Source organism: Canis lupus, chromosome 14 (assembly GCF_048164855.1).
Source record: "Canis lupus baileyi chromosome 14, mCanLup2.hap1, whole genome shotgun sequence".
Taxonomy (NCBI): Eukaryota; Metazoa; Chordata; class Mammalia; order Carnivora; family Canidae; genus Canis; species Canis lupus.
Window position 1 is genome coordinate 32,673,130 of NC_132851.1, and position 27,809 is coordinate 32,700,938.

At 50.6% G+C, this 27,809-nt stretch overlaps 1 protein-coding gene across 9 annotated transcripts in view; it reads right to left on the reverse strand.

Annotated features, from left to right (window-relative positions):
• Positions 1-27,809, reverse strand: part of ZFAT (zinc finger and AT-hook domain containing) — a 193,841-nt gene that overhangs the window by 105,566 nt on the left and 60,466 nt on the right. For all 9 annotated transcript variants that reach the window (XM_072774597.1, XM_072774595.1, XM_072774600.1 and 6 more), the window contains 4 exons: positions 14,676-14,864; positions 12,482-12,632; positions 5,600-7,050; positions 4,588-4,820 (listed from right to left, as the gene is read on the reverse strand). In XM_072774597.1, the coding sequence (XP_072630698.1) occupies positions 4,588-4,820; positions 5,600-7,050; positions 12,482-12,632; positions 14,676-14,864 (2,024 nt within the window). The remainder of the gene's footprint in view (positions 1-4,587; positions 4,821-5,599; positions 7,051-12,481; positions 12,633-14,675; positions 14,865-27,809) is intronic.

Below are 27,809 nucleotides of genomic sequence, written 5' to 3' on the forward strand. Positions count from 1 at the left end.
GGCCGTGAGATCGAGCCCCACATTGGGCTCTGCGCAGATCGTGGAGTTTGCTTGAGATTCTCTCTCCCTTTGCCACCACCACACTGTCCCCGCCCCCCGCTCTTGCTCTCTCTAAAATAAATAAATCTTAAAAATAAATAAATAAATAAATAAATAAATAAATAAATAAATCTTGAAGAATGGAAACAAAGGTCTCAGAAAACAATACTTAACCTCGGGTACGGGTGCCTAATGCTAGTTATTTCTATTTTATTCTATGGTATTTCGTTTTTAAGATACATTTACTGGTTGTGACCCACTAAACCATTTCACAGACCATGACCCAGGGACTGCAAAAACTGATCCAGGTGTGCCACACATTTTCTAGTCTATACACCACGACCTTGAGAGGCCAGAGATGGTACCAAATTCTCAGGTTACAAATGAGAATACAGAGGCTCAGCAAATGACCAAGATCACGGAGGTGAATATGGGATCTAAGCTACAGGACCCTAGATCCCAAAGCCCCTGGCACCACACGTGTTCCCTCCAGCCTCCCCTGCACAAACTCTGCACGGTGCTTTAAAAAGTGGGCTTGCTCCAGCAACATCCTTAACTACCACCCTTGGCTGGTTCTCCACATTTCCTTGATGTTAATACAGCCTTGACTGTAAGTCCCACCACCTGGTTCCTCCTGCGAGGATGTGGCGAGGGAGACCATAGTAAATGTACTCACGCCTTCCGATCACTGGGTGCATCAGTAGCGAAGAAATGGTTAGGAGTCACAGAAATAGGAACTTAACCAAATTATCCCAGGGTCCTAGAGCAGCCAGAACGGACCTGGATGGAGGCCCATGTGGGGTGGGGCAGGGGTTCAATTTAAAATTTCCTTAGTTTTGCCCTGCATGGGAATCTGAGTTGTAATCAGGCAAGTGGTGACTCAGAGTCCAACCAGACTTTTAACACACCCGGCCCATCTCTCTGGGTCACAGCTAAGGGAATCAAGCCCCAGGCTGACCCCTGATGCGAGGTCACAACAGCACCGCTCTCCCAAGCAAGGGAGACCCTTCCCTGACCAGAGTCCTCAGCTCAGCACCTTTACGTCATGAAGCTCATTTGTGCTATCTCGCGGGACCCTCACCGCGACCCTGAGGAAGCAGGGTATATACTCACTCTGCCGTTACAGATAAATCACATGATTCCCTTTCCACAAAATCCCCGGCCAGGCCAATCCATTGAACCTAGAAAGCAGATTAGTGGGTGCCAGGGGCTCGGGGAGGGAAAATAAGAAACATGGGGATTCCCGGGTGGCTCAGCAGTTTAGCGCCTGCCTTTAGCCCAGAGTGTGATCCTGGAGTCCTGGGATCGAGTCCTACGTTGGGCTCCCTGCAGGGAGCCTGCTTCTCCCTCTTCCTCTCTCTCTCTCTCTCATGAATAAATAAATAAAATCTTAAAGAAAAATAATAAATTCTAGCTCACAGAAGATCTCCTCACCAGGTCAACATTTCCCTGGTAACTGTGACTCTATTCCAGAAATAATTTACAGGCTCAAAAGATAAATGTTGTCTAAGCTTGAAATACTGGAACCTGTTTTCATAAACGATGCCACCTTGCTACACTGGCAGTACAGTCCGCGTGTTTCATGGAAAATGCTTTCAGTATTCTGGGGTAAATACAAAAGGCTTCCCCTCGGTGTGCCCACCTCGTCTGCCGGGAGCTCCCCTCCTTGCCTCTCCCTTGGCCAAATCCTACTCATCAAGCGCAGAACCCCTCCTCCAGGCAGCCCTCCTTACCCCAACCAGGACCTCTCCAGGCAGTTGTGGGAGGGCAAGAGCACTTTGTGTTGGCCTCACTTACTCTCCCTCATTGCCCTATTGCTATTACTATTCTCTTGTCTCTCCCCCCACGAAACAGGGCACCTTGAAGGCAGACAAGGGGTCTTACTCGTGTACTCGTGTCTGAAATCCCAATGCCTGGCACACCCTCTAGCCTGTGTCAGCGAGCTTCAGGGCCACAACAGCACGTTTTCACCTTTAAAAGCGTCTCTCTGCAAATATCAGGGAGGGAAAAGACTGAAATCAAACTTTAACAACTTCTAAGAAAACGTGAGTGTTGATGACAATCAGGATAGCACCCTGTGTTTATAAGGTCAACAGAGTCACACTCCCTTATTCCCACTCTGCTCTTGTGGGAACTTCCAGGGACGTGTCATTAGTGCAGCACAAGCCAGAGCACAGCAAGTATCCACACAGCCCCTGCCCTCATGGCACAAAGCCTACCTGCACCACATTCCTCCCAAAGGTGTGCAAGTGTCCAGGACACCCGCCAGAAGGCATGGCAGACGTTCAGGACTGTCTGCCCTGACCAACGGGCCGACCGGGGGCCAGCTACCCAATGACTGCACTGAAGGCTCCTGATCCACCCTGTGGAGGAAACACTCCCCCTCGTGGAGGTGGTATAAGAATAGGACACGGGGGCCTGGACCACAGGATGAAAACAGACATCGTCACCCCTTTTCCCCAACACGCCTTCTTAAGTGTCAACACTGGAGATAGAAGCCTCCCTGAAGGAAGGTTCACAACCGTAGAAAGTTGAAAAGAGAAGCTTCTTTAAATGCCAGTTTATCAAGATAAATGAAAGCATATGACATTGGGCTTAAGATCTTATGACACGTCTCTGATGGGCCCTACTGACCACAAGGACCAGGGACGTGGCTAGGCGGCCAAGCGCTGGTGTCCAGAGGCAAGAAGATGCCTGAACTGGACCTGAGTCCCTCTGACACATGCAACGGGCAAGGAAACCGGGTATGGGCAAAACAGGTGGTCCCGACACTGAAATGCTCTTTTACAACTTCCTCTTCTGTGTCAGCTGTCAGCCTCTGTTTCCAAGTCTCTCAATGCAGAGCATCAAGTCCCCAAACATAGAATAACTAACAGTAATTACAACAGTCAGGTGGCATTCTGCACCTACTCCACATCAGGCATTGTTCTGGGACATTTATGCACATTTTCTCACCTCACCCTCCCAAGAATGGGTACACTGAGGCACGGGGCAGGTACATGGCTCCTCCTGAAGTCAGATGCATGGCACACGGGGGGAGACAGGGGGAAAACCCACAGTCTGGTTCCTGGTCTTACCTGCTACACTGCAAGGCTGCCCCCAGCACCCTGTCCTCACGTCAGCCTCACTCCCTCTTGACTTCATTGTAATGAAGTTTCCCCCCCCGCCGAGACAGTATTGGGAGCACGACCAAGCTGACAGCAATTCTGTAGGAAAACAGGAAGAGCACGCCTTCGTGCTCTACTCAGAAGGAGAGAAACGTGTGCGAAGAGGTACCAGGTGACATGCAGCAGCCGGCACACGTTCAACAACACAACACTGAGCCCAGTTCCAGTTCTTGCCATAGAACATTCCATCTTATCCTCCCAGTAACCCGAGGGGATCTATCTACATATACACGTGTGCACACATGTGCATTGTGTCTGCAGGCATGTAAAATAAGTGTACACACTCATCTGTACATGTGTATAGAATACACTTGCGTGTGTCTATGCATATCTGTGTGTATACACACGTGTGTGCGTAGAAGACAGATATATGCTTTTTAATAGATATTTCATACAAGAGGCTACCAAGTCTCAGAAAGGACGAGTGACTTGCCCCAACATCCACAGCCTGTGAGAGTGCTGGAGACGGTGTCGGACCCCCAAGCATCCAACCCCAAAGCATGTGCCCTGACCTACCCCCTGCACCTACAACACCCTGACTTCACCCGTAGTGACAAACAGCCCCAGCGTGAGTGATTTCCGTGCCAGAACACAGTGGGAGCACATCAAGTTGCCGAAGAAGCCTCTTGCTGTGCTCTCTGTGGTATAAAAAGGAATGCCATTAAAGCAGAACCACACCTGGGGCCAGCTGGGCCTCCTTACAACCTGAAGAAGGCTCAAATCACGCTCAGGTGGTGGCCCCTTGAGTGACGTGAGAATTTGCAAAAAGAAATAGTCATTCATTGTGTTACATCATCTTCCATCAAAGAATTAAGCAAGTTTTACCATTATGAATATTAACAGCATCTTGGATTAAATTATCAAATTTTTTTTTTTAAAGTAAATGTGCTCCACCATCTATCGCAGAGAGTCAACAATCACCACACAACAGTACGAGAGCGGTCATGATCATTTGCTGCCCTTTCCTGGCTGACCAAACAGTGTCTACTGCTTTGACAGGCACTATGGAATCTAACCCCCACACCGTGAGCGGCAGCTCTTACCACGAGTACCTCTCCTACTAATACCTCGTTGGAATGCCCTCTAAGAAATCCTTGCTTGCTTCCTACTCTGCAGATCCTCCAATAGTTTCTCTCTGACGCTGGAAAAATTTGCACAGAAGGTGTATTTGTTTCAACCGAGTCATTCTGCGACACCTGGGTCTCTCCCTGCGAAAGGAACCCCGGGGGCGAAGGCTTTGGGGAAGGGAGAAGTGTGCCACGGGATGGATGTTTGCTCGCACAAATAGGCTCCTGGGAAGCAGGACGCAGCGAAGGGTGCAAAGGTGAGAAGCAGTGAGCACCCGGGGCGGATGGTGCAGCCGCTCGGGCTTGCTACTTACCAGCTCCGTGTGAGCTTTCAGATGTGCCTGCAGCTTGTATTTATCTGGAGTGTTGTAGTCGCAGCCGTCGGTGGGACACTTCAGCAAGATGTTGCTGTGCTTCTGAATAACGTGGCGCTTGAGGCAATTCTTGGTGATGGAGGAGTACTGGCACTGAGAACAGTGGTGCAGGTGCTCCCGCGTGTGCGTGCGCACGTGCATGTCAAAGTGCACCTGGTACCAAAAAAGTTTGCCTAAAACAACACCGTCACGTGAGAACAAGGAAGTTTCTTTTACACCGAATTTGATTTTCTCGTTATTTTTTTTCCCCCTATAATGTGTAGCACTGTCTCTGGCCTGTCCAGGTCACCCTTCGCCCTTTCCTCATTTCTGTCTGGAAATTACCTTTCAAAGGTGGGAGGGAGGAGACCTGAAGGGCGCTGCTATGTCTGCATGGTGTCAGAGCTGGGAGAGCAGGGAACAAATATTTCCTGAGGACCAATGACAGTGCCAAATATGACTGTGCACATGCATAAGTCAGAGTCTCTAAGCTCTGCTGAGCCCCCGGGGCCAGCGCAGGGCGTCCTGCTCCCGGTGCTGCCAGCAACCCAGGAGATGCAGAGGCCACACATGCTTGCCCTGCACGCTGCGAGGGCTCTATGCGGGGCTCCCCACCAAGAGCTGCGCTGACCACATGGCCACAAGTTATGCTATTCTTCACATGTGCCGTGTGCTCGTAACAATTCCCATTAGCTCCAGTTCTGGCAGAGGTCCTGGGATAAAGTTCTGTGTGTGCCTGACCATGCCAGTGCGGCTAACTGCCTGTCTCCACAGAGGCTCCACGTGCTAACCTCTAACGCAGGGGGCCACCTGTTGCTATCTACAAATGATGAAGGACAGCTCATTCAGAAGTGGTTTTTTTGCAGACATGAGCTCCCATCAGACACGAGGGGACCCAAAGCAAGCTGGGGATGGGTGGGGCTGCTGGAACCAGAGCTCAACCAGCTGCTTGCCCAGCGCTGCCTCTCCTTACCACAGTATTCACACTCCAGGTCCCCATACACCTTCCGGATCCTCTCGCACAGACCGGTGTTCATCCGTCTCTTCTGTAAACCGTCCAGGATCTTCATGAATGCGCTGATGCCGGCCCGGTGCTCGGAGGCAGGTGCGCACGAGTCAGGCTGGGGCAGGGCCACGTCCCCTCCATCCGCTGCCAGCGCAGGGTCTGAGGCCTCAGCTGCGTCTGAGCCGAGGCACCTACCAGGATCTGGTCCCTCAGATGGGAGGGCAGCCCCTTCCTGCCCCGACCCCGGCGGGCTCTCGGCACCCTGAGTCTCCTGGTTTGCCTCCGTGCTTCTGGCCTCAGGCTGCAGTGGTGTGACTTCTTCGCCCTGAGTCTGGGAGGAGGCTCCGTGCGGGGCATCCAAGGTGTCCTCGGGAGCAGTGCGAGCCTCCGAGGAGGAGGTATCACTCTTTAACAAAAACCCATCGGAAACCACTGCATGTGAATGCGGGTCCGAGGAGTCCACAGTGGCTTCCGACTCGCAGGGTGACAGGGCAGCACTTTGGGGCTGGGGGGTGGCTGCGTGCACAGGTGGGGCAGGCTCTCCCACAGAGGCCTCGGGCTCCTTCTGTCCCTCCTCAGGCTGGGCATCTGCAGGGCAGGTGGCCTCCTTGGGCGCATTCACCCCCTGGCACACAAACTCCTCCTCTGCCAGCTGCAGCTGGCCCCCCAAGGCTTCTTGCTGGATGTCCCCGCCAGGCTCCAGGAGGCAGAAGCTCTGGTTGATGGAGCTGGTGAAGAGCCCAGTCTCCTGTGCAGCCCCATGGGCCTCACGGATGTGGGAGCGCAGCCTGATGGAACTGACAAACTTCTTGAGGCATATGGCACAGACGTACACGAAGGGGTGCTTCCTGACGTGTAGCTCCAGCGCCTGGTACTTGGTGGCCCCGTGGCCACAGAGCTCGCAGGCAAAGGGCCACTTGTCCCCGTGCACCAGCATGTGACGGTCGCGGTCCAGCTCGTTCTTGAACTTGCGCTCGCAGATGTGGCAGTCGTAAAGCAGCTGCCGCTTGCCCTCCCTGGTCATCAAGCAAAGCTCGTCCAAGGCCTCCTTGACCTTCTGGTCCTGGGGGTCGTGCGCATCTCGGATGTGCTTGATGAGGTTCTTGACATCGGAGTACTTCTTCTTGCAGAAGCGGCAGTGCTGCTTGATCTTCTTGTGCACGCGCTCAACGTGCACTTTGAGATGCCCTTTGCTCAGGCAGGTGAAAGAGCAGTAGTCGCAGGCGAACTTCTCGCCGGTGTGTTTCCGCAAGTGCACGTTCAGGTTGGCCTTGATGGCGCTGGCGTAGCTGCAGTGGGAGCACTTGTAGGGCTTCTCGTTGGTATGGATCCTCAGGTGGGCCTGCAGTGAGTGCTTGAACTTGAAGACCTTGTTGCAGTACTCACATGTGAAGATCTTGAGTTGGGTGGGCCCTAGCCTAGAAAGAGACAACAGCACGGTTGTTACAGGTGGAGGCACAGCACCTCCCCAAGGACCTTCAGTTCCTCTGTAGGAACCAGATACCAAAGGCTCACGGTAAACGAAATGGCACTGAGCAGGACCGCAGGGCCGAGTATAGGTCCCTGTTCCTCAGGGCCTCACCGTGTTGGGCAGCGTGGGGAGGAGACAGGTCGGCACACGCTTGCACGACAGCATGGTCAGTGGTGACAGGAACACAGGATGGGGGGAGAGGGAGAAAGAGGGAGAGAGAGACACATCTAACCAGGACCGAGGTAGAAGAGAGACTTGCTGAAGAGGAGATGTCTGAGCCCAAGGCTTACAGAAGGAGAGGGAGGCAAGAGGAGAAAGAGGACGGAGGATATGTCATTCACACCGCACAGGACAACCAGCTGTGCCCCAAGGCCGACCTGGATGTATTCCGGCTACGCAACTGGTTGTCCCGGAATGAGCTCCATCAGCTCCACCAGATTAGATACAATCTGCCTGGGTTTTTGTTTTGTTTTCTGTTTTTCAATTTTATTTATTTGACAGAGAGAGAGAGAGAGAGAGAGAGAGAGAGCGCAGGTGCACAAGCAGAGGAAATGGAGAAGCAGGCTCCCCCCTCAGCAGGGAGCCCGATGCCATGCGGGGTTCAATCCCAGGACCCTGGGATTATGACCTGAGCTGAAGTCAGACACTCAATCAACTGAGCCACCCAGGTGCCCCTGCCTAGGTTTGTTCAACAGCTGCAACAATCCACACATGCCTGCTCATTCAACCAGCTGTCGTGGGCAGGGAGGACCCGTTGCCACCACTCATCAGTGAAAGACCCGCATCCCCGAGTCCTAACAGGGCAAGTGCACTGGCCTGACTGGGGAGCTGGCCGTCATGAGCTGAGCTCCATGTCTGCCCTTCTGGCAATGAAGGGTCTGCCCATGGGCACAGGTGGCACAGCAAGTGCTCAGCTGAGAGGGCATGCGTGGGCCTGGCTAGCAGCAGTCAAAGAATGGGGGGGAGGGTGGTGGAATGTCAAGGCCTAGGAACGGGAAGCTGTGTGTTGATGTGCCTCACGCTATGTCCCCCACAACTCCATCAGTAACAGAGCTGACATTCCCGTCTCCATCGTCCTGATCCTTCACCATGGCTAGTTCAAGCGCTCACATGAGAAAAGACAGCTGCTGTTCAACTGTCACGTATTAGTGACTGTCGTTCATGAATACCTGCCAATCCATTTCAGGCACTGTGGCAGATTTTGTGTATGTGATGGAGAATAAAAACATGGTCTGCTTCATGGATCCTTCTCTTTCAATATGGCAACATGTATGCGATGGTCTTAACAGCTAGTGATTACTGAGTATGTGGTACGCCAAGCCCTATGCTAAATACTTACTCCCAACCCTATTGTTATAGCCACTGTATAGATGACAAAACAGAGTCTCTGCCCATGGTCATACAATTAGTGAGTGGACTGAGCCTCTAGAGCCTGCAAACATCACACCCATGCCTCCCTTCCCCAGTGTGACCCCACACATGGAGAAGGCCCTCTGCATGAGGCTCCCAGTGCTACTGGAACAGCTCTACCTTGTTTCTGAAATCAGTGAACGACAGTCACCCAAGTACTACAGCAGGCAGCAGGGACCGGAATTGGCAGATGAGCGGGACAAGCAGGTGATGCTTCCTCTCCTCCATAATCATTCCCTCTAGACCTATGTCCAGGTTGTCCCCAAATGTCCCCTAAGGTCCTCAGAAACACTGACAAGCATTTACTGCTGTTAATCAGACACCATTATGCTGTATCCACTGTAACTGCAAAGTCTACATTTATGGAAACTATCTATATAACTATGTTTGATCAACACAGGTTGCCTTGTCTTTAAATTAAAAATATTCAAATCGACTGTAGTTCATAAACACCAGAGGGTACCATTCACATAATGTAATTAAAATATTCAAATCTGAAAGTCAGTACTATGCCTGCATGCTAAACCCAAGGCTAATTTCAGGAAACTAATTTGGATCTTTCTCAAATGACAAAGAAATCCAGAAGGTGATAGATTTTATTGGTGTAAAGAACACTGGAGAAAAGAAACCCTGGATTCAGAACGTTAATTAAATAAACAAATCACAGTATTTTCTCCCCTAATGCAAGGTCTAAATGGTCTTAGGAGAATCTTTTGCTCTGATTTTTTTGTTTTGTTTTCTTACACAAATACCTGATAAAGCCCTCAGTGCCCTCTTCCCGCCAAGGGTCATGAATCTGATGAAGACGCTAAGCAGCCTACAGCTGACTCAAGCTCAAGCCTTGCTCGCTACGACTGTGAACGGACACTCAGAGCTGCAATGCCCACATGACTGCTGATCAGTTATTTCACTCCAAGTGTTCCCCTGCAGGAGGGCCACCCTCGCCGCTGTGTTTTAGAACATGATCACACAGAGCTCTTAAAGGTCAGACCCCTTGATCTGGTTATTCCACGTCTGGGAATCTACTGAAAGAACGAATGCAAAACTGCACCAAAGGTGCTCCCTACAGGACTTTTCACAACAGGTGAGTGTGGAATGCTGCTGGAAGGTCCCAACATAAGGAACTAGCTTGTTGGCACATTTATTTTATTTTTTTCCTTCTTTCACTCATTCAAAAAAAGTACTCCAGGCCCTGAGGACACAACAGGGACAAATGCAAACACATCTCGTGCTCTCCTGGAGCGCACTTTCTGGGGGAAGGGATGGGCCGGACTTACAACCAGAGAAATGAGCAGGTAAGGACCACCAGCTCCCTGCAGTGATGGAGAAAGGCAGGATGCTCCAGGAGCCCAGATCAGGGCCGACTGATCAGTCTAGGGGGCAGGGCAGGCTGTCCTGAGCACTGGACACTTGAGCAGACAGCTAGCTGGAGGATAAACAGGAGTTAAGCAAGCCAGGGAAAGGGGAGGCATCCAAAATGAGGAAGAGGCACCTGCAAGACCAGATCAAGGAAGTACAAAGAGCGTCAGAGCGCCTGCTGGAGCCCAGAGACCATGGGGAGCAAAGGAGGAGACATGGCTGGAGCAGTGGCAGCCCCAGAAGGCCCCGCAGGCCAAGTTCTCCTACCACCCGTGAGGACCTGAAGGGTGCAGTCAGATGGCATTTTACCAAATCTCCTTGGCTGCACTGTGAAGAACTGAGCAGATTACAGAGCATCCTCATCACGACCTAACGTGTACTACAGTAATTTGTGAATAATCTGAGTAACAGAGGAAATCAAGTACAATGAGATGAGGTATTAAGAGCAAGATACAAAATTGCAGTAGAAAAATAGAAAGTCAATTTTATAAACTATGTGGGCTGAAAAGAGGCTGAAAGGAAATACATTAAATATATTAACAGTGGGCAGCCTGGGTGGCTCAGCGGTTTGGCGCTGCCTTCAGCCCGGGGTGTAATCCCGGGGTCCTGGGATCAAGTCCCACATCGGGCTCCCTGCATGGAGCCTGCTTCTCCCTCTGCCTGTGTCTCTGCCTCTCTGTTTCTCTCTGTGTATTCTTTCATGAATAAATAAATAAAATATTTTTTAAAAAATTTACAGTGGTTATAATATCACGGTAGTGATCTTACAGATGATGCTTGTCCTTCAAGTTTTCTGGACTTCCCAATTTTCTATGCAATCTGTCTGTGTCATATTTGTGTGAGAATCTCTCTGATACGTTGATGTAACCTAGAAGTCTGTATCTGTATTTTTTTCAAAACAAAATCGTCATGCAAAGAAAGTCTCTTTCCTATTTTGTAGTTTGTACTATAAATATTAATAGAATACATGACAAATGGAATACAGCCTAAACCTGCTGTTTAAACATTGTGTCCATTTGCCTATTAATTAGATGACCAGTTAGCTGAACCCCTCCCCAGCAGACCTCAAAATCCTGTGCAGGTAGGTAAAAGTCTACAAATCAACTTGAGACCAGAATGATCTTCAAATTTAATTCTGTGACAGTTTTGCCAAAGGAATGAGTATTTTTACAACCTCGTCAATAAATTCAGTTGCTCATAGCTGTAAGGATACAGGACCGAGGCTACAAATTAATGAAGCATCCCACATGACATCATGCTCATATGTTTTGTCATTTATTCTCACCACTAAACAAAGTCAGATTGTACTGGAGGCGATCTTACGGCTGGCAAAATGGAGGCTGAGAGGCAAACCCACTTGTGTCAAATACAATGGAGTAAAAGCTTCATCCAGACAACAGCTATATCCATCCTGTTCTCTCTCCTTCCCAATGCCTGCGTCATAATGGACATTTGATCTGTTGAGCTGAACCCTAGCAGAAGAGTCTAGAGCCAACCCAGGTCTATTTGGCACTAAAAGCTTTGCTTTCTTCAAGAATGGCTCATTTCCCCTCTTCCAGAAACAGGTGAAACCCAGTGGCAACTGGGCATTTTCACTGCCTTTCCTCCCAGCTAGGAAACTGCAGAGCTCAGATGATCAGTTTGCTATGCTACCTGAGCAGGTGGAGATGAAGACCCTGGCAAGGATGTGCAAAATGTACCTACTCGTTCACTCTGGGTTGTCAACTGACCCAATGTGTTTGGAGGGCAGTTTTCAATGTTGTTTAGTTTTAAGTTCTCATAGCCTTTGAGACAGCAATTTCAACTCTAGCAATTTATCCCCAGGAAGTCATGAAAAAGTACTGAAAGACAAAAGTAGCAGAACCTTGAGGGCAGCATTGTCCATCAAGCAATGGACATAAAGCAATGGCTACATAAACTACAGTGCACCCATTCAATAGCAAACACTTTTTTAAAAATGTGTACTGAAAAAGATTTTCAAGGTGTGCTAAGTTCAAAACAAAGTTGATAATGGTGCATTTGCTGTTTCACATTAGAAAAAGTAACAAAATTAAAGTGCTGTAGTTTAGTATAACATGAAAAAATTATGGTGATGTACGACCCAACTGTCAACAATAGCTACCTCTGGAAGAACTATGGGTTACTTTAACCCTACATCATCTGGAGTGCTGGAACTTTCTACAAAATACTTGTATTACTTTTAAAAGTAGGGGAATGATAAAGATTTTTTTTCTCATTATAAGATGTGTAACTTTAAAAATGAGCAAATTTACTAAGGCCTTATTTATACCACTTTTTATTAAGGCTGAATGTATGGTTTGCCTTGAGTAAAATGCTCCGTCTTCATTAAAGCCAACTGGTGCTCAGTTCCAAAAACTTGTGGATCTGCCACACATTTCAGAGAAGCAACGTGGGCTCGTAAACACTTAAGAACCATAACGGAGGTGTAACAAAGAGTCTGACTCTTAGGTTGAGTCAAGAAACCAACGTCCTCCACAGCTCAGTTTGCAAACAGAGTCCTTGATAAACCAATGGGCTGGCCCTCTGGCCCTCTCTGGCCATCACTGGATTCCAGCTCCGGCTGAAGTCACATGGAACAGACACTTTACCTGCTGGACTTCATGGGCTGCTCATAGGGTGTCTGCTGAATGGCATACTCCTGGTACCCTCTGCGAGGCGCCAGGTCAGCCGTGGTAGTCTCAGGGTTTGCAGCGCCTGTCTCCGGGGGCCCGGCCTCCACTGGAACGATCTTGGTGGCACCTGAGATGAAGGTACAAGTCACCGCACATTAGAGGCACCTCACCCACGTGGGAGCAGAGCCCTGGAAGTGTGTTTCTTCACTGCAGGGCTCCCTTGCAAGATCGGTTTTCCTACAATTCACACATTTCACTTCTGTGTCTATGTCTGTGTGTATACATGTATTTGCAGGGAAGAAAGGGCAAGTTTTCTAGTAACCTGTCAAAATAACGTTCTGGGCCACCTGAGTGGCTCAGTTGGTTGAGCATCCCACTCTTGATTTCGGCTTAGGCCATGATCTCAAGGTCATGAGATGGAGCCCCACGTCAGGCTCCATGGTCAGAGTGGAGTCTGCTTAAGATTCTCTCTCCTTCTCCCTCTGCCCCTCCCTGCTCATGTATGCATGCACATGTGCTCTCTCGCTCTCAAATAAATAAATAAATTTTAAAATGCATCCTTCTGAAGCAATTTGCACTGGATCTGTTAATAAAAACATAGAAGACAGGACATATATACACCTATGTTTACTTCCCAGGTTCTATACAGGACTACCTGTGCCCAACCTTGAGTAAATGGAAAACTGCATCAAGATAACATAGAGCAGTGGCATCCATCAGCCGTGAACAGGAACCCCAGCTGCCAGGGGTCCAGTCCCACATACGACGTGACCTTACCATCAGTGGACCTGTTTCCACCCTAGCAAATGAAGGGTGTGGAATGGAAAAACTCAAAGGTCCCTTTGCTTATGCAAGTCTAGGATACAAATGGCCAAAGACCTTGTATAGCAGAGACATGCGCACACACCCACATGCACGTATCAAGTACATCAAAGAACAGGCTCCCATCTACCCCATTTCTAGAATAGCAAAGGATATCAGTAACACTTTTACCCCCACTTACAGAAATCTCAAAGGACTGCCATCAATTTTAAAGAAGTTACCGTGGGGGAAGCCTGAGTGGCTCAGTGGTTGAGCCTCTGCCTTCAGCTCAGGTTATGATCCCAGAGTCCTGGAATCGAGTCACACATCAGGCTACCCGTAGGAAGCCTGCTTCTCCCTCTGCCTATGTCTCTGCTTTTCTATATGTCTCTTAGGCATAAATAAATAAAATCTTTAAAAAAAAAAAAAACAACAAAATAAAAAAAATAAAGAAGTTACCATGGGAACCACTAGAGGTGGCAGAGAACAAGAGCTGCTCTCTCTCCGAGGTTAATCATTCCCCTGATCGATACTGCTCTGAAGTCGGCTAGTGCAGACAATGTGACTTTCCAGAAAGTTCTTCCAGCCACATATTTTTATGTGCCTTATTTCTTACCAATCATCCTATTCTGTGCTGAGGTATAAAGAGGCACTTACCCGGCATTTCCACTTTAAATAAAGAGTGACTACTATTACCATTGGAAAGAGATGCTTAACAGGCTGTAGCTGCTCTTAAAATCCCACCCCTGATTTTTAAATATTATTGCACAACTATCACCCCAAGTGGATAGGAAAAAAAGAACCATTATAATACTTTGGAACTTACTATCATAAACCGCTTTTTGTCTAAAGTATCCCTTCCTGAAAGACCTTTTATAAAAAAGGTAGTTATAGTATCTCCACTCTATTTTATGTGAAAGGAAAGGGAGACAGAAATCTCTGATATTATAAAATACGTGATGAGCCCACTAAAAATGCAAGACAGAAGCTGGGCAGAGGGACCATGAGACTGCAGGTTCCAGGGAGCAGGTGCATCTGTCTGGTCTGAGCAGGTTTGTCTCTCCCAGGGACCATCCTGCTGAGTGCAGTGAGGGGAGGGCACCCCTGAGTGGGGACCGGGCCACAGGAACAAAGGAACAAAGCATGCTTCCTGGCCACCGCTCTTGTGATAGGGCCTATGGCAGCAACAGCAGCACCCCCACTACCTCTCCTCTGACGCTATCCACAACGACCCTGCAGGGACGGGTAATAGATGGAGAACCCGTCAGTGAGCCAGCTGCCCAGGACCACAGGGTCCAAGCTGTCAGGCTGCCCAGCACAGACTCGCCAAAAGCTTCTTGTTTTGCCCCTTCCTCCCTGTTGTGGTCACCTGGAATAGCTTCGTGGGCCGTTAAAACCACACTTATGATGGGTTTCTTCACTCCAGAAATCTGCCCGGCCTCCTTTCCCGAGGGGATCTTCTGGACTTTCTCTGTCCTCTGCGTCCTCGGCCTCCTTGGGGTCTTTTCTCGGTCATCTTCCTTATACTTCCTTTCCAGTTCAAGGTCAGATTCATCACCTGAAGAGCAAATAATACCGAGATGTATAAAATATCCTTTTATATCAGTGATAGAATTAGAGAGTGCCCATAACCTTTTTATGGGATGGTAAAAGAACTAGATATGTGTGATATCTACACGCCGGTCCTCACTGCCGCGCGGGCGCCTCTCTCACTTCAGGCATTGTCTTTGCTTCTCCGGGCTCTCATGTGATTCAGTAAATACTCCCTGCACTGCTGCCACGGGGCCACCATCAAGGCACTAGGGACACAGTGTTGTTAAGGCCAGCATAACCCTTCAGCTTGTTTTCACAAAGCCTACCAGACTTCAGAGTTATTAAAGAAGATATGGTCTCCAAGATTTACAGCCTAGGAAGAAATCATTCAAGCTACAGTTACAAGCTACCTTCTACAGTGGATATAAAGATGGATAAGGCACAGACGGGGACCATGCCCTCCAAAGCCCTGCAGTCTGGGGGGAGAAACAGGGGTGCAAAGAGGTGTCAGCAAGGACGGTCAGCTGTGCACCAAGTGAAATGAGAAGCAATGGTAGAAACAACTCGAGAGGTCAGAAAAGGCCTTCTGGGGAGACAACCTTTCCGTTGGCTGTAAACACAGGTGTTTGTGAGGTGATGTTTGGGGGTGGGGGAGAACAGTGGGGCAAAAGGAGTATGGGGCAAAGAGGTGGCTGTGATGAAAATGGCAGCACCCCACTGTAAGAAAAGAGAGCAAAGACAAGGAGTCAACCATTAGCTCTGCATGTTGTGTGGCTACAGCTTGTGGAGATGCATGGAGGTGGAAATAAAACCACTGGAGGCCCACAGAAAGCCCATGAGGGTCTGGGAGAGCCTCCACCACGGAGTACAGGGGAGGAGACTCCAGTGCTCATGGATGGCAGCCTAGTCGCGCGGGTGAGTGAAGCCTCCAAGCAGGGCTCTGGTGACAGAGCACAGGCCGCAGCACCAAGACAAAAGCACCAGGTCTCTTGATTGTTCAAAGGGAGATGAGAAGGGCACCTGGGTGGGTAGTTGAGTGTCTGTCTTTGGCTCAGGGCGTGATCCCGGGGTCCTGGGATCGAATCCCATGTCGGGTTCCCTGCAGGGAGCCTGCTTCTCCCTCTGCCTGTGTCTCTGCCTCTCTCTGTGTCTCTCATAAATAAATAAATAAAATCTTAAAAAAAAGGGGGGGGGGGGGGAGACGAGAAATCCAGACTTCTTTTTTTTTACATGACATCTTGATTTTTTAAGGTTGACTCTAATCTAAAAAAAATCTTAAAACAATGGGAGGGCCAAGCAAACAATGTCTGAGGCGCACCTGACCCAGAGCCCTCCTCCACCACCGTGGAAGGCAGTGGAGAGCCGCCGAAGCATGTGTGTTGATGGAAGGACTCCACTACATCTGTGCTTCAAACACCGGCCACCACTGGGGAGGACGAACTGAATAGGTTCAAAAGACATTTCAACACACCAAAGAATGGATGTGTCAGCCACAGAAGGAACAACAGCTAACCTCAAACGGCTAGACCTGGCAGGAGCCTGAGGGTAAGAAACACTCGGATGCCAAAGTGAGGCATAAAAGGGCGAGCGAGCTCTCACCTGCAGGCTGTTCCAGATTCCTAAGGAAATGCAGGGAAGGAAGGAGAAAGGCGTTTTCGGTCTTAGAATCACAACCACAAACCTGAAATAACCTGCCCAATCACCGCCCAGAACGTTGTGACAAGTAGAAGGAGCAGCTCCCGACAGCCCGTTAGCGGAGATGAGCGTGGGGTGGGTGCGTGGTTGCAGGACAGGCCCACGGGCGGACGGACAGTGGGGGTTCAGACAGTACTTTGGGCGGAGGCGTCACATAGGAGAAGTTGGCACCATGCGGGAATAAGGCACAAGCTGGAAGAGACCGGAGAAACCTAAGGGGGACTGCCTGGGACAACTCGGTAAGTCTGTGCTGGCCCCGATTCAGGTGTGCCTACAGCCAGACACTGGAGGGACAAGATACGAGGGAGAAGCACAAGTCCTCGGGGAGGAAGGTGGGAGCTGGTAGGAGGAAGGCTCTCAAGATGAGGCTAGGAAAACTCACGGCTAGCGGGACAGATGGACCAAAACAAACACTAATGTTCTGTGCTCTACAGATGAAGTCTTTTGCTCCCTGTCCCCATAACCCAGGTGCCTGGAACATGTGTAGGCCTGGTGGAAACAGTCCTAGGGAACTTAATTGACTGGAAGGGGTCCTTAGTCACGCAATTAGTGTGAGCGCTGAACACGGTAACACTGAACTGAATAGAAAAGTTAGCAGATGACAGCATGAATCAGACAGGCCGTGCATCACTCCTACATCTCTCCAAGGCCAAAGGGGAAAGTCAAGGACCGTCACATAGGTCCATCCGCTGAAGAACATGACAACTCCTGCAGAGCAAAAGCACAGGGCAAAACAAGCGTCCTGCAAAGTCGTCCCAGTGCTCACGTTCTGTGAGGTTTGATTTTGCACCACGCCTAACAGGAATCTTAGTATCATTTTGTAGTGGCTACATTAAAAACATTTCAAAAAGTCTACAAACTGCCTGCATCACAGAAGTTCCTTATGGGGCCTACCTACTCGGCGATACGCATGCATAAGCAACTACAGGAGAATATAGTGGATGCTTCGAGAGGGTAGAAACGACACATCAAGGGATTCTTGTGCTTTTAAAATGACACTCCACTTTATAAAAGAACTTACCTAGGGATACAATTCAATCTGTGGGCGACACAGCAGGAATAGATATATTCATATAATAAACAAAACAAGAAACAAAAACAAAAACCACCCTGAGAATTTGAGCTTGCCATAAGCTGAACCCGGTTAACAACATGAATCATCTAAAAAACCAAAAGCTTACACACAGCGTTAGCCTGCATAATCAGAAGGGATCTCATGGCCATGCCCTGGATTAACTGGATCTTGACTCTGCTTCAGGCATCATAAGTTAGGGTCTGGAAGAGCCTGGCTTGGCCTGGGGTGGAGAAGAGGAAACTGGGTGAGACTCTCACCTCCTCCCTTTCAGTGCTCTCGCCTCGGCCACCAGACCCACTCCCGGTGCCCATGCCTCAAGGGTGGCGCTCCTCCCGCTGTAGGGGCAGAGAACGCTGCCCCAAGCCCAGCCCCCCGGCAGCTGGGGGCCTGGCTGTAAGCTGCCAGGGGCCTTCTGGAAGCTAGTTTTCCTCGCTAAGAAGAAAGAAACACCCCTCTTCTTCAACTGGACATTACCATGTCCACTGCCCAGCACTGAGACAAACAACTGTAAGAAACTATAAGACATCAAGCAAAAGATGAGTCAATGCCTTGAGGCTCTTAAAGGGAAGGATGGACCCTAGGACCCTCATGGCAGCTGTGCCACTGAGCCCACCCAGGAACCACTGTCCTCAGACACCTCGTTACCCAAAAGAACGGCCATCCTCATCCTCAAACACATCTGTGGATGGTGCCTTGACCAACACACTCTCCAAACCATTCTCCATCCTGACCCTATAGTGAATCCTTTCAAAATTCAAATTTGCCACTGTCCCTGCCATGTTTAAAAACCTTTAACAGCTCCCTCCCACCTCCATTAGGAAAAAGTGCTAGATAAAGCCCTCTGGGATTTGCTCTAAATCCTTTCTCATGACCCCGAACTCTCAAGGCCATGACTCCAACACACGCCCACCAGTACTTATCTGCTCACCCCTTTGGGCTAGAACCACACTGGATGACAAGCTGACCAAATACCCAGGGAGTTCAGTCTCTGGACCCTGCACACAGGTACACACAACACCCTCACTCCACACACCCTGCCTGTCCAAATGACAAACTAAAAGGTACGCACATTTACACACACGCATACACCACCACATCACCGTTGTTGATGGCTGGACTTCCCACACTGCTTTGCACATTTTCAGAGGCCTCACCGTGCTGTGATCTCCTGGAGGGGAGGTGTCCATGTCTCCGTGATATTTTACAAGCCTAGCATAGGCCTAGAGCAGAAAAGGGGCCTACCCTAGGTGACAGACGCATTCTGCTGTGCTCAACAATGCCCAGCTGGAACCCATGGGTACGAGCCAGCAATAGACTTCAGCTAGAAATTTCCAGCAGTCAGAGCTGTCCAACGAGGGAAGGGTGGTTTTTAGTGATGCATTTCCAAGGACGGTTTTCAAGGAAGCTTCAGCTACCGTTCATGATGCTGTGGGGAAGACTGCACTCCTGGGAGGTCAGACCAGGCAACCTTTGTATCTCTAAATGCTAAGCCCTTCACTCACAGGGATAAAGGACAGCTGGGAGAAAGGCAGGCAGAGACAAACCCCCACCCCCAAGAGGAAACTACCCTTAAAAGGATTTTATACCACCCCGGGAGGGGCCCTCCACCCTTTCCTGAGTGGCAGATAGGTGACAAAAACCTGACTGAGTGACAGACACAGGGAGGACTGATCAGATTAAAGCCTAAGAAACCCCTAGACTTGGAAACCCTGGGGGCATCCCCCAATCCTGCTGCTCCACAGGGCCCCCTTTGGTGTCCTAGCTGAGCCCAGAAGTGTAGACGGCTCAATATGATGGGAGGCAGCCCTCAACCCTCATTGGTTGGGAACAGACGCTAAGACACTCCCCACTGGAGGCTGCCCCAAATGCACATCCTTCCTCAATTCTCCGTGGTCTCATGCAATGTGGAACTGCAGCCCATTCAGCTACATTCCATTCTCAAGAGCTTCCCAGGTCAACATGCGATATGTTTTCCCACTGATTCAGGCACCACATGGTGAACACTGTCCTCAGTGGCCTCGGAAATGATTCTTGGAGGTGGGACATGATCCCTCGAGCAATGGAGCACCATGGAAAGAACACAGTTTCCAAAGACAAAGCAGCGCACGCGTTCAGGGAGCAGCACTTAATTCCAGGTAAAACACCACAAATGAGAGTGGCAGGCCGAGAGGCAGACACAGACCACGATGACCCTCGATGCCACCCAGAGACCCTGGGCTACAAATGCAGACAGCTACGTAGAGCGATCACAGGTTGTTTATGGGGTTCCTGCGAGCCATGCTCCTCAGGCCCTGGCCCCGCTCTCAGAGCCGCCACTACTACCTATTTTTCATTTGCAGCCACAGCTCTAGCACACATGTAGGTGTTCAATACTTGTCTTTCATGGAAAGGAGGGAGAATGGAGAGAAAGGGTGAATATCTGAATAAAAGCCTTGCTAGCCATGTGCTCACTCCCATTTGAACACCTGACCTGCTCTGCTTGTTCCTCAACTTCCCTGGATCCTCACTGGAGCCCTCCTTGCACTCTCCCAAGAGGTCTTTTCTCTGTTGAAATGCCTCGTGGGCTCAGCCTGGAGGTCATGCTGGTGTGCGCTCTCCCAAGGGCTTGCTATTTCCACCCGCCTGCATTGCAGACTTCCGTACGCTGTTTCTAGATACTCACCTGAATCCTCTGAGTTACTTCTTAAACTTTCCATTTCGTCCCAGCTAATGCCTACATTCCCTCTGGTTTCTTTTTCCTTCTGAAATCCAATAGCTCCATGACAGGTGCCAGTAGTATATCATATGCACGGCTGCTGGTGAGCCACGCTGCAAAGGGTCCGCTGGAGGGCACATCCAGCACCCCCCAAGTCGGGGGTGAGCAGGAGCTGGACTTGACTGGGTGGCATCGAGTCTCAACCACTTATAGTGTGACTTTGGAAAACTGATTAACCTCCATAAAATCGCTCAGAAAAAATAAAATAATGACAGGGACCACCAAGGACTGACTGCTTTGAGGACGAAAGGAAACAGCTCACAGTCAAGTCCCAGCACACACTAAATATCGTCATCTCTACCTTCTCCTGGGAACACCTGAGATGCTGCCCTGAAGACTCTTCACGCCACACCACACCCTCAAAACCATTCTCATCCACCTGCCTTCACAGTCGACCCTGACAGGCTTAGTTCGGGCTGCTGCCACAGACTGGGATCTTAAAAACAACAGACGTCTGTTCCTCATGGCTCGGGACACTAGAAGTCAGGGATCAAGGCAGATTTGGTCTCAGGTGGAGGAGGGGGCGAGGGGCTGCTGTCCTCAGGTGGAGGAGGGGGCGAGGGGCTCCTGAGGCCTTTCCGATGAAGGACTAACCCCATTCATGAGGGCATGGCCCTCAAGACCCAATCATCTCCCAAACGCCCCACCTTTCGATACTGTCATCTTTGGGAGTTAGGATCTCAGCATCCAGAATTGTGGAGGGAGAAAGGGTCCGGGGGACACATTCAGACCATCGCAGGCTCATGCATTAGTAATAAGGTCTGGAGGCAGAGGCAATCTAGGGGCACAAGCCTCCCTACCCCTACCCCTCAGCATCTGCTAGGCTTGTCCTTCTATACATCCCTCTCAGAACAGATTCTATCCAGAGTGAGAACTCAGCTCTCCGCAGAGAGACCTGTGAGGGAGCCCTCACCCGCACATTCTTGCAACAAACAAAACCCTCCTCCTCTGCTGAAAGTACTCGAAGTCTTCCCAAAATATCTTGATTTTGGGTGTAGCTTTAAGATTTCTAAACACTCTGCCATGCAAACTGAACAAATATCTAACATAATGTGCTCCATTGGCATGAGCAATGATTAAAATTTAAAATATGTCGGGCAATGACACAGCAGCATGCTAAGAGCAACAGCAAGAATCTGGGGGCCACCGTAGATTCAGTGATCCTAAAGATAGAGTCACTTCAGACAGCTGCCTGTCATCAGGCCGTGGCTACCCCACCAACTCAAAGGAAAGCTGTCTCCCCTGTTAAACTCTCACTATCACACCTAGACGGCTTCATGGTGACTTGCTGGGAAACAAGCAGCCTTGCCCAGTCTCTCCTGGACACACGTGAGAGCCCTCGGAGCTTTGATTTATTAACTGGGCTTGAGAAAGTAAATTGTAGACAGTCTCAACCGTGACTATCATGAGCAAATCCGATGCTATGAGCCTTACGGGAAACACAGGGTGAAGGGCATTTTGCAGACAGCCACATTCCTGGGTGACCAGACCAGCCACTCTTCAGAGGAGCACGGTGTTAGGCACATCTGAGTGCCTCCCTGCCTCCTCCCCAGGCCGCCTGCTTCTCAAGTCTCCCTCCACTCCAATCTCCTCCTCTGGTGCATCTGCATCTGGGGTGTGTAGCATTGCTGCAGCACGGAGGAGTCTGGGTTCCAGTCTCTGCTGGTAATAATCGGCACAGGTCCTACTGCCAGCATCACTGGTCCTCTGAAAGTCGGGGGAGGAGAGAGCCCCAAGGAACCTTCCCTGCAAAGTCCTGGCTCTCCACCCACATCTGCCACCCAAACTCTCCCAGGACTCCCCGTCCTTTGGGCACACTCGCTCTAGACCCAACACTGCTGGAACCTGAGGCCAGTTAAACCACCAGCCTCTGTGGACACGTTCGCTTTTACTTTCATGACGCTCTGTGGCTGTGGCCTGGATGGGCCAAGGCAACTGTGGGTTTGACTTCAGAGCCTGTCTCTTCAGTTTGTCTGCCTGCTTGCTACTTATTCTCTCCTCACTCTGGTTAAATATTCATGTCAAGCATTGGTCTTCTGAAAACAGAATTTCTATGTCTAATAGCAAGTTCAACAATAATTTTCTATACCACTTAATAAAGCATTCTCTTTGTAAGTTGACTTCTCGCTTTCCCTATTTTCCCACATCTTCTCATTTTCCCACATCTGTAACTCTTAAACAAAACATCATTTCTGCCCAAGAGAAATAAATATTTCCTTGGAATTATCAAAGGACGACAGAATGTATTTGTTCTTTACTTGCCACAGGTCATCCAACAGACACTTAGGGAGCACCAGGTACCGTCCCAGGCATTCGGGACACCGTGTGTACAAAACAGAGAAAGATCCCTGCCTCCTGGAATTCATGTGCTAGCGGGGACATTCAATATATTTAAAGCATAATAAATAGGCCAATTACATAGAATGTTAGAAGGTAATCAAGCACCTGGAGGCCGGGTAGGTCTAAATGTCCACACAGTGCGGAGGCTAGCACTCTAGTCACGATGTAACGAACACAACTCATGCAAAATTTCCTAATGATGAGAACCATCACTGTGACATGGGCTATTTATTCACTTGCGGCTTGGTCGTATCTGTTCCCCCCATCCCTCCCCACCCCCACCCCCACCCCCCAGTGATGTGAGTGCAACGAAGCAGGGCAGGATGTAGCCCATTTTGCAGGACGCCTAGGGACCTGGTAAAGTGGAGACAACAGGGCCTCACACTTCACCCAGTGGGCAAGTCAGTCATTCATTAACCAGAGAACAAGTGAAGGCCCCTTGGATGCCTGGCCCTGTGCCAGGCTCTGGGAACCCAGAGAAGAGCCAGGCTGTTCCTGCCCCCAGAGAATCCGAAGCTCACCCACTCGACAGATGACAGACGAGCAAACACTGACCACCACCCCAACCCTTAGCATGCTACACAGGTCGCCACCTCCTTCTGTCCTCGGGCCCTTATGAACTTGCTCTGTCCCTAGGCCGGCTCAGTGAGGGGGGAAGCGGCGACAGGACCGAGAGACCCTCCCCCATTAGGTGGCAGACCCAACATCATACCTGAGTCCATTGCAACAGAGCAAGAGCTTCCCACTGCTCACTCCTGCCCCTGATGGGTGCAGAAAAAGAACAGAGTGCATGGACAGGAACCAAATGAACAGCCGGGCTCCATGGTGGAGCCTAATGTCATCTCAAGGCGACCGAGAGGACAGATGGGCCTGGCCACTGGGCCGAGAAGTGATCTGCACACCCATCTCTCTGCTCTGTCCCTGGGAAAGTGCTTGGCAGGCATGCATCTCAGCACCCAAACACTGCCCCCAAATAACCTCTTTCCTCCTAGCCCACTCCCCTCCAACGAGGCCTGGCCCACCCGCGTGCAGAAGGCTAGGTGGGTAGGGGCAGGACATAAAGGCTGGCATGGCTGGGTGTACCTTCAGTTGAGTCCCCACAGGCAGCAAGGGGCCATTTGCTCCCAATCACACACCCCCCACCACCCACCTGCCGCAGGAAGGCACACTGTGCACTTGACCACACAGCTGGCCGCCCTGCTGCAACAGACTGCACCCGGGGCCGAGCATTTAAAATCCCACCGTGGCCTGTAGATGTTGGTGGCCCACAGCCCCTGCTCTCCAGCCATGCTCCCTGCTAGGAAGAGGTGATTCTTGGAATGTAAAGAAAACCAGAGTTTCGGTTCCGTTCACACAGGGAAAGGCCTATGCTCTCTGCACGGAGACAAAGGGCCCTGATGATACACAAGGTGGCTCTTCTGGGACGGTGGGACGCTGACACTCAGAGAACCCCAGCTGCCCACCAGCCAGCCTCCCAGCCCAACACCGATGGGTACTTGTAGATAATTTACTCACCCTCATTTCAGAGAACGCCCGGATGACCCCCTGGGCCTAACACAGGGAGCCTGATGAGAAGTGGCCAGCAAGTTGGCATCTTTTCATGAGCAGATGGGGACCGTGGGGAGGCAGCCAGATCACACCCCAAGTCCTCTATGTGCTCTTTTTAAGGTGAACCATCGTCCAAATAGCCTGCTTTTGTGTGCAGGTGTTAATTACACAATCCATTTTACAGTAGTATTTTGTCTTCAGATTGTATGAGAACTCTAAAATATCTCCCCTGAGCTCTAGAAAAGGCTCTTTCTCCAACAGAAAAACAGGACATAGTTTTAATGAGATCGATTGATGGCTGAAATCCACCTGACGTGCTGGACAAGCAGACTGGACCAGACACTATCCAACCCCAGCAGGTCCTGAAGGGCCGTCCCGGGGAGGCCTGCCCGGCCACAGGAGGAAAGGTCAGCATCAACCCCCTCAGCAGCATCCGACACTGTCCTGTGTCTGTCTGGCATTTGTCCCTGGTCACCGATCAGGACAGACAGAGGATCGACGCCACTCTGGTAACGGCGTGGTACCCTACAGCAGGGCACTTGCCTGGGCATTAGCACCTGTAACTCCATCATGTGCAGTGTGTCTTTCTTACCCATCTTTTTAAGCTTCACTTTTTGCTGCGAGGCTCTAATAAATGCACTCTCCCGGAACGCAAGGCCCTCGGCGGAGGGGCCCTTGATCAGCCATTTCACGCCACCTCCTGGCACAGAATCCCAGTGTGAGCCTCGCTGCCTTAGGATGGTGCTTCTCGAATGGTCTTAGCAGCAGGACGCTTTTCAAGTGAATTATTTAAGCAATTATAATGTAAACAATCAATAAAGGGGCATGACTTTGGTTAGTGTGGGTGGGGTCCCCCTTGCCACATTCCCCATGCCCCCCCACCCCCCTCGGCCGTCCATCCCTAAGCAGCAGACACCTCTGAAGGGCCCTGGAAACAGCTTGAACACTAGTGCATGAGATGCACGAAGAGGGGCCGCGTCAAATGGCACTTCAACCACAGTCATCCCTCTGAGGGTCCACAGCGGAGGACAGGGTATGCGAGCCACAATCTGCCTCTCAGCTGGATGGGTCAGAAACTCTCTAAACTTAAGTATGTTCTGCGTGTGCAAAGCGAGTCACTCTGAGGCTCAAGCGAGGGAAAGGTGGCCCGGTGAGGCTTGCGCAGTCATCCCTGGGGGATGCCGTGGGGCCGATGACTGCACACCCGACTCGGGTCTGGGACTGGGATTACGGGTCCTCAGGGTTCCGTTCACCGTGGGCTAGTACAGAGCGCTGTAGCGGGGCGCCCGCCTCCCCCACCCCCGGTCCCGGGCATTCTGCTGAGTCACTGGCCTTCTGGGAACTATTACTTTTAATTCTTTGACATCGTGCATTATTGCTCTTCAACCCCAGCACGTTAACGTAATTCTTTGTATTTCATTTCCTTTTGAAAAGATTGTGTTTAAAAGAGCAATGGCACAAAGTGGACTGTGAAGCCGGATGTGGAAGGAGATGTTCACAGATGGGCGTGCACGCCCACGGAGCTGAGACCCTCCCCAACCCCACCCTACCCTTCTACCACAGGGCCTGCTGCCCTCACACGCAGGAGGTGCTTAGACCACAAAACCAGAGGCAGTGTCGCTTCAGGAGCAGAGACCCAACATTTGTCCCATTTTAAAGACAACGAGCAGAAATCCAGGATGCTCAGTATTCCAAGAAGTTCCCATTTGCCCCTCTAGGCACTGCCCCTCCATCCTGTACCCAGCTGCCTGTGAGGGTCCTGCGGGTGCTCCCCTGCCCTATGGCTTCCCCCGGGTTTGGTCCATGGAGGCCGCGGCAGGAGATGGGGTTGGGTGCAGTTCATCCTCGGACTCCCCGCTCCTGGCTCATCTGAGGTTGTTTCATTTTCTACCAAAGGCTGGCCCTTGGAGTTCTGGGGACCACTCTCCCTGCTGCCTCCACACCTAGGGTGTTAACAACACCTCGCTGCCCTACTGTCCAGTCTCCCGCAGGACCTAATCCTTTAATAAAGGATCCCTTTATTAAACGTTCAAGGTGTCAATTCAAGCATGCCATCAGCTTCCCAGCACATCCCACTGGCTCCGTGATCCTTTTGGTCATCTTAGATGGCTCTTTCCGAGCCTCATCTCATCTATAGGTCAGCATGAGCCACACTCTCAAGCCCCAAGACCAACGGCCTTATCCCAGCTTCATCTCATTTCATCTCCCTGCCTGACTTACCATGGATGACTGTCCTCCCCCCTCACAGGAAGCCTTCCTGCCTTCCTGTCCCACTGGATGCCCAGCAGCAAGGTCTTCAGGAACTTCTGCCCACTCCCGGATGACCATCCACTGGTGCCCTCACTCGCTGAAGGCCCCACAGCTGAGGGCTCCAGTCCAGCCCTCCTGCCGGCTCCACAGCCAGGTAGAAACAGCCCTTTGGACACCCACAGTCCGTCAAACTCAACACATGACCAGAAGTAACATGTCCTCTCTTGCCCAAGCCTGCTTCTCCCCTGGGTTCTCAAGATTGGCAGGGCCCATCCTCCACCCCAGCACCCAAGCCAAAAACCAAGGCCACCTCCTACTCACTCTGCCTTTCTTCCCATGCACTCCAACCTTTGCCCAGGCCCTGGGACTCACACTTCCACCCAAGCTCTAGAATACGCCCGCTTCTTTCCACTTCCATTGCCACTGCTGGGTTCAGAGACCGTAGAGCCTCACCAGGACCATGGCACCAGACCCCCACCATGTCCCACTGACCACATGTGGCTGGGAGGCTCCTCTGAGCCTTAAGGAATGCTGATGCCCCTGCCAGTGCTGGTACTCCCCTCCTCCTCCAATTTCTACTTGTACCCCCACTCCTTGGAATATGAGACCCATGAGGCCTTCAAACCTCTACCCAAGCCCTCTCTGACTCTCACCCTGCCCTCCCAGGCTGCTTGCACAGCAACTATTCTGAGCTCCCTTCGGACCCTGTGTAACCTCTACAGGTGCTCCTCACGCTTACCTCAAAATGCTGGTATCATTTTCTGCCTGGATCATTAAGCTCTGAACAAGTTTACTGCGTGAACTTCTGTTTACTTGCCATCACAGCGCCAGCAACCACCACAGTCAGCAGCTTCTCAATCAAAACGCTTCTCTAACCACACACACACACACACACACACACACACACACAGGCACACGCAGCCTTGACTCTGTTGATCTTCTCTGACCTTACAAAGAAAAACTAAGTCCCTCTGATACAAGATCTCCTTGCTCCTTGCTCCTTGCTCACTCACCATCCCCTCCTGTCCCAAAGGGGTTCCTTCGGGAGGGATGGTGCTCCATTTTCCAACTCTACACTCTTAGCAAGTGGGATCTGTGTCTGTGTTTGTATCCTCCAATTCCCCACAGGACTTCACAGAGTCCCCTACAGGTAATGACAACACTCAACCCACACAGGTTGACCTGGCAGAGAGCAGATGAAGAGTTAAGTGTACATGCAATCATACATTTGAAGAAATTAGCTCATATGCACTCATTTATAATTAACGCTGCACTAATATTCTCAAGTACCTATTCTAAATTGCCCA